The 13,479-nt window shown below is 39.8% G+C and overlaps 1 protein-coding gene across 1 annotated transcript in view; it reads right to left on the reverse strand.

The window, feature by feature from the left end:
• Positions 1-1,878: 1,878 nt before the first annotated feature.
• LOC149248434 (uncharacterized) overlaps positions 1,879-13,479 on the reverse strand; it is a 48,812-nt gene continuing 37,211 nt past the window's right edge. The window contains exons 3-5 of the mRNA XM_089458427.1: positions 3,883-4,425; positions 3,503-3,569; positions 1,879-3,368 (exon numbers count right to left, since the gene is read on the reverse strand). Coding sequence (XP_089314553.1) covers positions 2,005-3,368; positions 3,503-3,569; positions 3,883-4,425 — 1,974 coding nt within the window. The 3' untranslated portion in view covers positions 1,879-2,004. The remainder of the gene's footprint in view (positions 3,369-3,502; positions 3,570-3,882; positions 4,426-13,479) is intronic.

A 13,479-nucleotide genomic window follows, 5' to 3' on the forward strand; every position in this document is an offset into this window, starting at 1 on the left:
CCCTAATCACAAAGGGTACCCTCCAAGGTTAGAAAATAGGGGCAGCAGTATCAACAGTTACAGTCATACACCCATGTCTCAAGAAGGGAATCTCGTTTGGTTCAACAAAAGAAGTCGTCCACTTGAGCAAAGGATAGAAGAGGAACATCCCATCTAGAAGGTCCACTCAAGGAAGGTCTATCTCTAGACAAGAAACAAAGGAGGACGAAAGCCCTGGGGAGAAAAGTGCTAGAAGAAGAAGTGTATGTGCGGGGAACAAAGTGCAGAAAAGAAGAGAGAACTTGACTTGTGCTGGAGGACATCCTAGTCAAGGGTCTAGGGTTTGGCAGTGATTAATAAGAAGCTTCAATAAGAGAAACTTACCAAAGGGTCTTCCTCTCTAGGAGAGAGATGTTTTGGCCCTAACAGAGAGCCAACATTTGTGTTCTTGTCTTTTATGTTTTGGTAGCAGTTTGATGAAACGCACACACTACTAATAAGAAGAAGATCAAGCTAACATATTTGTAAAAGTGCTTCATAAATTGTTATCAAGCAGTGAAGAATCCTAACAAACACCAGTGCCCTTAATTCTTCAACAGGACTGGCCAGTTTCATGCAGAATTAGCTGGTTTATGCATTTAGGGCATGCTCCATTTCTGGTTTAGACCCTTGATTTGAACCAGCAATCCTTGTAAACCTGTCAAACCAGCTGATTTTGACAAACCAGTTCGGTTCTAGTAACACTGCTTTCAACTCTCGTATGAAACTTGAGATGTATTAAAATCGTATTTATCATTTTTTAAATCGATATTAAAAAAACTATTCTCTCTTATATGCTATTTCATTTTTCTATTTACATTTTCTGTTTGTAAATTTAGCTAAAAAAATCTATGCAATTCATTATATGTATAAGGTTGCTTTTGCATTCTACTTCGTGTAGATATGTAAGGCTCATGCATGAGACAATATAAGCCATAGGACTCAGACTTTTGGGTTGGTAGGATTTTGGATGACTTACGACTATTTCTTTACTATATAATAAAGAATTAAAATCAGGTCTAAGAAAATATGGGTTGAACCTTGGGGGTGACCTGATACCAAAGATAACTCTGTTGTGGGAGCTTAGTACTTATGTTCAATGGTTTGCCCCTCAAACCTGTTGTTTCCTACACAAGTATTTTATATATAGTCCCCAACCTCTTCAAGCTATGTTTAATGATCCTCTTTGAATCTAAAAGATGAAACAGTTTTAAAAATAAATGTAGAAGACATGAAATTTACTCAAAAACATAAGACAACCTTTTGCGTATATGTATAAAACAACCTAAGTATATATAAAACATAGTGCATACTTTGTTTTGAAAAGATATTTCATAGAGAATTAAGATCAAAGCAATGAAAATATGAGTTGAATTCCTCTCTTGTGGGAGCCTAGCGTTTATGTTCATTGGTTTGCCCCTTGAATCATATTTTATGTACACAAACATTTTATATGAAGTGCCCCACCTCTTCAAGCTAGTTTTACAGAATATCAATGAGCCTAAAAGCAAAAACAGTTTTAAAAAGAGATATAGGAAAATATGGAGTTCACTCAAAGACATAAACAACCTTTTGTGAGTATATAAGAAAACCTAAAGAGCAACAAAGCACAAATATATTAGCTTGAAATGTCAAAACAAGTTGAACATACACAAGAACTATGTCATGGTCTATGCAACTGAAAAATTTGTTGTTGACTAGAGCTTTTTCTCAAGTTTTCGTACAGGCAATTTACATTTTAAAAAATACTTAAAATTGGCAAACTTGAAACCAACAGTAGAGAAAATATAGTTTTTCTAACACTCCATCATATATATTTAGCCCACAGCACATTCCCAACCAGGCAAGCAAACTCTCAACTGTTGATAAAGTCAATTTTATAATTTTAGTTAAGATATACTGATTCCTAGCTTATTTAGAAGAAAACTAAATATGAATACATATTTCAGGTTCTTTCTCGGTCTACAAATACTGAAAAGAATACTTCTAAAAACTCCACAAAAGAGCAACTGTAAGACACCTGATAAATACAGAATTATAGTCCAGTCGAAGCTTACATGTTGCTTGACAACCTCTCTCCCCTAGAAAATGAGTGCAGATGCACTCTCTAGAAAAGCGCCAGATAGCCCGAAACAGCAAGAAAAGGAAGAGTAAACTTGTTGTGCCTAGAAGGCATACTGATACAATAACACTAGTAGAACTTGTTGGAGCACATCTGCTCCAAAAACTCAGAGAAGCCATTGAGTACACCTGATGGCGGCTCCAAACCATGGAGAGTAGCACTGTTACTTTGGTCAGCACAACGGTGACAAAACATTTGCATAGCATCTCCGACTCTTCTCCACTATCAGGCATAACACTTTTTACTTTAGGTTTCACTCTCTGTTTCAACTGAGACAAGAAAATGTTAGATCTGGCACGCTCCATATTTCCTTCAGTGCACATGCAGGTTCCCATATTACCAGCACTATCAGTCGCACCATCTGTTGGACCAAAATTACATGCAAATTCTGAAGGAAGAATAGCTTTCTTGGGATTAAATCGACCTAAATATTCCATCACTGGAGCTGCATATGAAGGAATAGAACTGCAGAATTTTAAGATTCGTTCTGAAATTTTCCAGCCTCTGACAGATGTCGGTTCCGATGAGCTTGGAGCTGGTAAAATTTTCTCTGGATGAACCACTTTAGATGAAGCTCCTGAACTATCTGGTACTTCTCCAGATGATGAACCCTTAATTGGTTCACCAAACTGGTCTGGTGTCTCTGAATCATCTTCAGATGGTACAAACTCATGTTTTTTAACAACAGCTACAGTTGAGAGCTGACCATCCTCTGACAAAGAAGTCTGGCAATTTATTTTAGAAATGGGCATTTTATCTTCAGTGAGCGATGTCAACACCTGTTGCTGAGACTTCCATATCTCCAGACTATTGCCCGGTTCATGTTTCATAGTTTGGTTAGGGGACTCAGCAGGAATATCAACTATCTCTGAAGACTGGCTATTCAGGAAAAGCCCATATGTCAAGGACTGTGGAGGCATTGAGGATATGACATGATTAACAGTAACTTTATCAGCAAGATCGGAACTATTTGGCAAGACTTCAAATTCTGAACTATGTAAAATACGTTGAATTTCATTGGCTGATAACTCTCCTTCCATTACAGAATCATGCAAGGGAAAATTGAATTTATATTCATTGGCTTGTCTAAAACCCATGCTACTAGTTCCAGGTTGGCAGTTGTCCCTTGAAAATGAACTACCCACACGTCTGCCTGAATGAGCTTTCTGGCGATTCTTACCAAGACTTTCGTTTGCCAATGGACCTCTCAAATGGTATGGTGAATGACCTGCAATGCGAGACACTCAATACTTGGAAGAGTTCTTTTAGACATAAAAATTGCAAATGCAACAAAACCAGTCGTCAAATGCCCACTAATACCTATTGAAAACAAAGGATTCAGTTTTCCAGCAATCTCCCTACCTTCTCTGATAGCATCTATTTGCCTTGCAGAAGCTAGTGGCACTGGATCTTGAAGCGGTGTCATATTCTGCCATAAATATTACACTGAATTAGAGAAAAATACTCTAAACCCAGGCAATCACCTGCACATTTTAGCTCCTCTTTATTTATTAAATAAAAACAAGACGCCACTTATACCTCCCATCAAAAGGGGAGGGAAAACAGGTCTTATTTTCATCTTCCAAACAAATGAAGGTGGTAACTTCAGGCTGCAGAGAGAAAAAGAAGACAGGTGCAACATGGAATATACATCTTGCCATAGATGCTACAAATATCCAATGAACAGAAATAATATACTAATCCAGTATAATTATTATAGTAAGTTTAGTTCAATTATGTACCTTGGAATTATGGTTCTGCCTGTTAAAACTGTCTAATAAGATATGTTGCTCTTGTAGATCATAGATACAATCATTTTCAGAGTAAGCAGTGCATTGATGTTCAACGGCAGAATGTTGCACTGGATACTTCTGCATTCGAACCCTCTTCATGGCAGTACCCTCATAGGGCAGTTCCTGCTGGCATATCTGGCTTCTTTGGCGTAATTGAATTCCAGTAACCTCTGGATTAGTGTGGTTTCCAGTCTGCACCATAGAAGTATCATGATACTCATCTCTAAGTTCCTCTCCTCCCCAAATTTCATCAAGGTAATCACTAAGTAACAAAGAATTAGCTTCAATATTATCTGCCTGAGATGCCTGCGCAGTATGAAATATTTCCTCTATGATTTCTGCTTCCTCAAATGTTTCCAGAGTATTTGAAAATTGAATATGCTCCAAGTCTCCAGGCGTATTAGAGTCTACACCAGCTGGAATCCAATCAAAGTCTTGTACCCAGTTGAGTGGACTTGAAATTACTTCTTGTATTTCCTGAGCAGTGTCAACCTGAGAAGCAATCCAAAGTAAAAGCAACTATAAATTAACGGTCTTTTTTTCATAAATGGAGCCTTCCCAAGGAAAATATATCAGAAACACAGAATTGCATCATAATAAAATATAAACTCAACTTTCTATCCACAAAAATATTGGATTTGATGAATAAGTGCATTGCTCTAGGAGTAGAGAAATAAAAGCTATTGATTAAATTACCAGAAAGGTAAAAGGCTTATGAACGTGGCCACGCAGACCTCTACAGGTTTTCTAGGCAGCGTGCTATTTATAAGAGATAAGGCATTAGTATGGTTGGGGCGTACTCCATGTGGGTAGGAGTTAAGGATAGGAATGAAATAGTTTGCGTAGGCATGACAATTATATTCTCGTGGGATAATCATGATATCTCATTATAGCATATGAATGTTCAAGAATATTACTCTTTTATTATCGGAAATTATTGAAATCCCCTAATGCGAAGCAAATTCAAAGATGATTATACAAATGGAAAGCCAAACATAAAATCTTCAGCATACCTTATGATCAGGTTCTATTTTTCCTTTTTTCTCTCTTGTGAATTGTTTGCACTGTTATGAAGGCAATATGCACCATTCAAAGACCCCCAAGTATGAGATGCCTCTTAGATGACCTGTACCATAAACAAGTCCATCCCGCTGAGTCTAGTGTTAAGTTAGAACCCATGCAGACATGATGGCCCAGGTTCAAAACCTGGCAGGCTCATTCCCTGTGCTCGTATGATCTTTTGTGCAACTGCAAATGAGGCCAGGTGAAAGTCTGACTCTGGGGGAAGGATACCGTTCAGTTGCTGGTCTTAACCAAAGGCAATCTGATGTAAAGCAGGTCTATGGAGTCTCGTACCCTCTTCAATCAAAAAAGGGGATTTATCTTTTAACTATGAAAAGACAAACTATACCATAAATAATAACTATCTATAAAAGAACCTCCTGCTAAAGTTTGACAAATATAAGCAGAGCACTTTAGGTATATTGTCAATCGTAGGATTTCTAAGCAAATTCCATATGAGTGTTAAAGGTATGTGACAATATTTGAAGAAGAAAGAGAATAAACAGAGAGCTAAATCCCCTCCAATGTATACGAGCCATTACAATTTACCAACCAGGCTGACTATAGAAACTACCATATGGTAACAATGGTGCTATATTGTCTTCTTCAAACAATCCATAACTGCACTATAAAATACTAACTCTCATACTATGGTAGGGAGGCATGTGTTGCTCGAGAGGAGTGATGACATGGAACCTACCAAGACAGCTAAAGAAATTGACAAATCATAGGCATGCATTTCACTTCCAAGTCACCCATATCAAGACCTTTATTGTCTTCGAAATACTTTTCAGATTGTCCTAAACAATTGAAAATTCTTTCTTTTGTTAACTTGGGTGATAGCATAAGTAATTTCTCTGTAGGCCTTACATAAACTTGTATTTTTTTCACTTCCAAGCCATGGAACTAGATTCCCTTCTTTATTCTTCATCTAAACATTGAGATTCTACAAGAAAGCGAAAACAAAGGTTTAGCTAATGATGCTAGGTATATATACATTCCATGCAATGATGAATATATGTTAATGCTGAAAGGCCACCAAAAGCAGCCAAAGTGATTAGAAAGTTAAATATCAGACATACATAAAAGTGGCACATTAGGTACATCCAAAGTAGACAATATGGATACCAATCCCTCCTAAATGCCAAGTCGCCAAAGATTCAAACTCTATGAAGAAAAGATACCAAGGGGAAGAAGATGTCAAGTCTGAAGGGATGCGCTCCAAACTCTCCCTAAATAATGTGGTGGGAGACAGTCCTCCTGCATTTGATAATGCATCTCAGAATGAGGGTTTAGATCTTCTTCCTGGCCCAATTGTTTAGAGTAATGTTAGCCTCCAAATCTATTAACCATTGAGGATAGTAGATTTGATAAAGGTTTCCAAGAGGTAGATCTTGGACAAGATGTCTTGGAATTGGCACCGGAAGCATTGTCTCTTTAGGAGGGCAAGGGATCCATATCTTTGTTCAGAAATGTAGCTCAGGCAGGTACTTCCTGAACAAGTTTCAATGTGAATGTGCAAGAAATGGTTCGGGACATTTCTTTAGTAACCACTTAGGAAAAGTACAAAATAATTCTATCTTGTAATTTCACTTTAAAAAGTAAAAAGAAAAGTGAAAGTCTATGGGGGTGAGTATACCTCCAAGGAGTTCAAGGCTTCCTGCAAGGAGGCAGGAATCAAGAGAGAGTTGATTGTTCCATACAACCCACAGCAAAAGTGGGTTGCGGAGAAGAAGAATTTATCCATTATAGGGTCTGCTAAAGCCATGATTCATGACCAGGACTTGCCAATGATTATTTGGGAAAAGGCATGCAACACAGCAATTCACATCCAAAACCATTGTCCTCACAAGACCTTGGAGGACCAGACACAAGAGGAGTCATTCATTGGTATGAATACCAGAGGTGAGTAATTTCTGCAGCTTTGGTTGTCCCATTTATATCCGTGTATCGGTAGAAAAGATGATATTGGAACCCTCCAATAGGAAGGGTTTATTTGTAACTCACAGTGAGACTTCAAAGGCCTACAAGGTCTATATTCCAAAGGAAATGAAGACAGTAGTGAATAGGGATGTAAAGTTTAAGAAAGGCTTTGCATCTAGAAAGTCCCATGAGCCTATTCCAATGACAAAGGATGAGGAGCAAGAAGCTCCAAAGGTTGAGCTAGGATCACTATCAACTTCCAAAGCAAGCAGCCTTCACACAAAGAGGAGGAGGGAGTAGCCCCTTCCACTTTTATCAATAGACCTCAATGGTTTACACAGAGATGAGGGACTCTTGAGAGTATATAGAGGCTCCTAGGAGGACTTTTAGGGAGAACAAACCTTCAAATAAATTTACAGACTACGTGGCATTATAAGCAACCATTTTTCTAGAGGTAGCAAACCAGAAGGTATAATAAGATGCTATGGTGGATAAATACACCTACATCAAATGTTTTTTAGGACATAGTGTCAGGACTAAAGGGGAAGTCAATAGTGACTTCCAAATGGCTCTACAAGATCAAGCATGCAACAATTGGCAACATTGAGAATTTCAAAGGAAAGTTCGCAATGAGAGGGTTCTTCCAGGAAGAGGGAGTGGACTATGAGGAGGCATTTGCTCTAGTCACCAGTACACTTCCAGTAGAGTAGCTATGTCCTTAGTTTTATTTATCAGATGGATACATCACATGGATGTGAGGACAGCTTCCATTAATAGGAACATTGAGGAAGAAGTGTACATAGAGCAGCCTCAAGGATTTGAGCTGTGAATAGGAACGAGTCCCACCTCAAGGATTTGAGGTAAATGGGAAAGAGTTCCATGTCTGCAAGCTTAAGAAGGCCTTGTATGGACTCACATAGGTACCGAGTGCATGGTATTCCAGAATAGATGGATATTTGCAGAGTATGGGTTTCACCAAAAGAGAGGCAGATCCTAACTTATATTATATATTTGTTGGATGTGATATGTTTGTTTTAGTGTTGTATATAGGCGGTTTGTTTCTTACAGGTTCGTAGAAATTCAATACAGGGTGCAAAGCACACATGGCAACTACGTTTGAGATGGAGAACATTGGCATGATTCATTATTTCTCAAGTTTGGAGGTTTGACAGAAACCAGGGGACATTTTCCTTGGGCAAGGTAAGTATGTAATTGAGATCTTAAATAGGTTCCAAATGGAGAACTACAAACCTATGGCCACACCCATGATCACTAATCTAAAGAAGGTGATAGCTTCAAATTCAAAATTAGTGGATCCCACATAGTACAAGCAATTAATAAATTCATTGATGTTTTTGGTCAACGCTTGACCATATATATGTTTTACCATGAACAACTTGAGTCAATTCATGGTGGAGTCGAGGCAAAAACATTGGGTAGCTGCAAAACATGTGCTCGGATACTTTTGAAGGGCACATTGGAGTATGGCTTAAAATATCTTGGAGATGCTACAGTGAAGTTGTAGGGGCATTTAGACTTTAGACTGCGCAGACAATGCAGTAGATAGGAAGAACACCTAAAAGTGTCACTTTAGCTTGGCTTCAGCAAGATATCCTAGTTGAAATTATTAAGTGATGTAGCATTGACGTAGAAGATGATAGGGCATATATACTGAATCCTGATGTAAATCTGCAGTAATTGTAATGATTCTGTATCTGATTTTATGCTTGCAAAGTGTGCCCTAAGGGCTGAAATTTGTTGGCATGCATTTGGTATTCTTACTCTTGAATTGCCCAGTGAATTTGGATTGAAGTGAATTAAAATATTCTATGTTTTCTGTTGATGTGACTTATATATTTTAGATCAGCCTGTAATGTCCTCTTCGAATTAATTGCCCAAGGACGAAGTAGCCTATCTAACCCCGTAGGCTATAGTCATTTGGAAAGGGGGAAACCCATTGCTTCGTATTATTGGGGTAACATTAGATAATTTGGGTAAATGGAGGAAAACTTGTAATAAAAGCCAAATTTGGGGCAACTGGAGGGAAACTTGTTAGCCCCTCAAATTAAAATTAGGAGGGACGACCCCAAAGGGTATATATAAAAAGGAGAGAAGAGATTCATTTTAATCATCATGGATAGTTGATCTTTCTGATTTTTGAGCTGAGGCTCTTGGAGGGTTTTGAGACCCCTTTTTTCTCTGGTTGGCTTAGGTGGTGGAAATTTCCACCCTAGCCAATCCACCTTTCTCTTTACTCTGTTCGCATAATTTCTGAGGTAACAATTCTGTGGCAACAAGGGCTCTGAAGCTTAATCTATGGCAAGCAAGGGTTTCTGAGGCTAAATCTTTGGCAACGAGACCTTCTAAGACACTTTCTGGGCAGTGAATTAACACTCCGACGTTATCTGAGGCAGCTGCCCATCTTCAAGTGCTTATCTGTGGCAGTGATGGAATTTATGTGGCTAATTCATGCCAATGGATCATCCCTAAAGGATCCCTCTATGACAGCGAGGGCTTCTGAGGCTTAACTATGGCAGCAAACTAGTTCTAGGGCATTGACTGTAGCAGCAGACCATTTTCTGAGGCCCTGTTTGGAAAGCAGATCCTTTCTGAGGTTTGGACGGTGGCAGAAGGGTATCTCTAAGGCACTATTGTGGCAGTAAGTTGTTCCTGAAGCTCTGATCGTGGCAGCAATAATATCTTTGTACCTCTGAGGCATGATTGTGACAGAAATCTGTTTAAGCAATACTGTGTGAGTTAACTGTAGTAGCAAGGACAAGTGCCAACCCCGTGAAGTGACATTCAAGAATAAGCCCCTCTCTCAGAAAACAGCAAGGTTTGCATGAGGGCAAGAGAGCCAAGAATAAGCCCCTTTGGCAGTGGAGGGTCGAGGGGGCCCTTTACGAGGCTGCTGGCAGCAGAGAGAGAGATGTGACAGTTGAACCAGAGGTTGTAAGAATTATAAAAGGCCTGACTAAAGAAGCGAAGGCAAAGATAGCTCGTCAACCAGCAAGACCAAATTTGAGGTAGCAAGTAACAAAAGGTACCAAGACCATAGCTGGATGCAAGGTTAGATCAGTAGTACAAAGATAGTAAAGTTTGATGATGCAGCAGCATTAGTTTCTGAATCTAAACTACAGTGATTTGTTGGAAGGGGATTGTGGATTTGTAACTGTTGAATTGGCCTTATTTGTATAAGTTGTCGATGAAATCAGCTACCCATTTTACACTGTTTGTGCATTCAATATTATCTCAGTTTGCAAAAATTGAAGAAATACCATGATGCTAGTTTAGAATACAATTTGTCATGTGTTTTTCTCAACCCTAAGGGTAATTTTTTCCCAAGGGATATTACACAGCCCTAAGGCTGAATATTCATAGGTTTTAGAACCAAGAAACTTCCAAAATGGTGTGAAATTTCAAAGTTGCTATACAAGTTAAAATTTTGAAACTTCTACAAACGCACCATAGGTGTACTTGGGAAAGCACTCCTAGAAGAAGAAAGAAAGTTAACATCATACTATGAGGGGGGAAGGTCCACTAAAACATGGTGCATGTAATCTAAAAGAAGACCAACAAAATAATAGGAAGAAACATGATCCATGGAAGCATGTTGAGAATCATTTGAAGAGTCTTTCAAAAGAAGCAAAGGGAGAGATCCAAACAGACCATGAGTAGGAAATTAAACATCGCAAGAGTAATCTAAATGAGGACAAACAAAATAATCGGAAGAAGCATGTTGAGAATCGAAGGCTGCCTCTCTATATTCAACCACCTAAGAGTGGTAGGGTCATAGAGGTAGTATTCTTAAAAAGCTTCCCTGCAAACAACCAAATTGTAGCAAGATTCTAGAGATATTGATATTTTTTTCCTTTCATTAGGAGCATGGGTTGTTGAACTTCCACGATCTTGGGTCTAGGATAGAATCTTAGAATTTCTTACGCTACCAAACCAAGAATATTGACAAAAGCTACTTTGCACGGCGGAAAATATAAAGCAATACATCACACATGCACAAGTATAGACAACTTTTTACAAAATATTGTACAAATATGTACAACCCAATCTTCATTATATTAAACCAATCTGAATAATACAACAATCTATGGAATACAAGATACAATGACAATCTCACTACAGTCTCTATGTCGTATCTTGTCCTTTCAGTGCTTCACTCTCGTTTTTCTCTCTAGCTGCCCCTTAATTCATCAAAGGACAACACATAGAGTCTCCAGGAGGGCTGCCACCTATCACTGCTGCAAGTTACTTCTGCGACAATGAACACGAGCTGATCCAATCTGCTCTTCTAGGTTGGCCAACACCTGAGCTCCAATCTACCAATCTAGCAGTCGCTTTCGTCCATCAATGTGTTGCACATTAGGCTCCAATCTTCACCCAACCTTCAGCTGTCAACATCACTTTATGATGGCTTGCCAAGGGCTACTTTGGGTAGCCAACACGCTGTCGTCCACCAGTCCAATGGCACCCAATCCAATCACTGCAAGATCTGCTCCTAGTTGAGGTCTCCAACTTCCCAAGTCAACCTCAACACATGGTACTCACAAGCTACTATAATTTTGATCCAAAACTAGTCAACACTTTGACCCAACACAAGACAACTTTGGCTCCAAGTCTGATGTACAACTATTGTCCTTGACTGTTCCTGGTTAGGACACCTGGCACACTGCAACAGCCCTATTAAATATCCACATAGTCCCTTAAATAGTTGTGACCTACCTCCAAATGTATCCTTTGCCTCCACGTTGATGTTCTGGGCACTTGTTGCCCTCATACAGACCCACGCAAACCTTTTTCTGAGGTGTTAAGGCTTGCAACCTACCCACACCTCCTTCCTGTACCCACGGCCTGCTCAAAACAGAGATACCTCACCACAAACCATGCCCCAATAGACCTGCGGCTTACCTTTTCATACTCGGCTTGCTTGTAGGTGAAAAACAGACCTGCAACAGTCATGAAAAGGCTCCTAAACAACCTCTCTTCTTCGCTGAAGTGCCCTCCTACCTGCGGCCCAAACAAAGGTATTCTTTTCTCCTAAGTCGGGTTTCTTTTGCTCCTCTCCTGCCTTGCATTGCATGAATGGATGAGCCTAAATGAAGCTCACTCACATTTCATTTATACCACATATAAGGGCTCCCTCAAAACGTCATCATTAGGCTTGCCAAGCTATCATAAGGCTTATTAACATCAAGCCGACCTTGACCTTGTGCCACCATGCCCACACATAACTTTCAAAATTCGTAACTCCATTTCGACAACTCGGAATCACATGATTTTCGATGTGTCAAATTCGTCTCGACAAGTACTATCATCCTCATCCATCACATGTCAAAATATGTCCATGGTTTTGGCCCCCAAACAATGATGGGTGCAAAACCCCAACCTTGGGTGCAAAACCCCAACCTTGGGTTCCAAACCCACAAGTGACTCTTGTGGTGCTCCACCATCCAAACCCTGAACCATAGAGCTTGAAGTATCCCCAAGCTACTCAAAAATCAACACTCCCTCTTAGCAAGAGAGGTAATTCCAAGATTAGGAAGTAACTCATCATCATCATCATTACTCACCCAACTCTTGGTGCTCACCACTGCAATAATCATTGTGGCATGAACTATGCGTCTCTCGGATGTGTCACTGTCACTTGAAGCATCCTGCTTCTTCTTCTTCTCCTGTATAACTTTCCAATCCCTCCATGATTCCTTCTTGGCAAGATGTGGAAGCACCCTTGCATCCCACTGACCACGCGCTCTTCTTGGGCTGCAAAGTCTCCCTCTGAGCCTCTAGAACATGGACCTTCTTCTCTGGAACTTGTACCTGTACCTCTGAAGCCTTCACCTGCAACTGCTTCTTTGGAACCTGCACCTAGTTCGTCTACTTCTTCCCATGATCCATAAGCTTACCGTCAGCCTGTATAGACCATGCTCTCTAACTCCAAGCACAATACTTACAGAACTAGAGCCTCTAGATTTGAGTCTTGCCTTCCCATCCTGTAAAAAGACCTCAAACCCCTTCTTCTCGATCATCGAGACAGATATCAAGCTATATCTGAATCCTAGTACAAACAGTACATCCTAGACTCGCATCACCTGTCTTGTCTCCATCTTGAATGGCACAACTCCAAATCCTCAAATCTCCTTTTGACTCTTGTCGCCCAACATCATGTGCAACTTCGAGTACCATTCAATTAGAGTCTCGAAAACCTCTTGCGACCCTATCATATGTTTCGACGCAGCACTGTCCACGTACCATCCATCCTCATCAAAAGTACCCTGTGAGAAATGAGAGATCATAGCAAAGTCCTCCTCCTCCAACCTTCTGGTGAGAGCATCTATGTCAGCAAAAGTGGCAACATCGGCAAATTGCTTCCTTTTCTTCTTTTCATCATCTCCCTTCTTCTTCATCGAACATCTCGATGAAAAATGACCCATCTCGCCACAATTGAAACACTTGACTTTACTCAATTCCTTCTGCTTACCCTTCATTTGTGTTGCAAGTGCCATGTCATCATCTAAAGCCCTCTTCTTCGGATGAAGATCCTCGTCT

Source organism: Pinus tabuliformis, chromosome 7, assembly GCF_031772625.1.
Source record: "Pinus tabuliformis cultivar Carrire ecotype Pingquan chromosome 7, CPIR1, whole genome shotgun sequence".
In the NCBI taxonomy this organism is placed as follows: Eukaryota; Viridiplantae; Streptophyta; class Pinopsida; order Pinales; family Pinaceae; genus Pinus; species Pinus tabuliformis.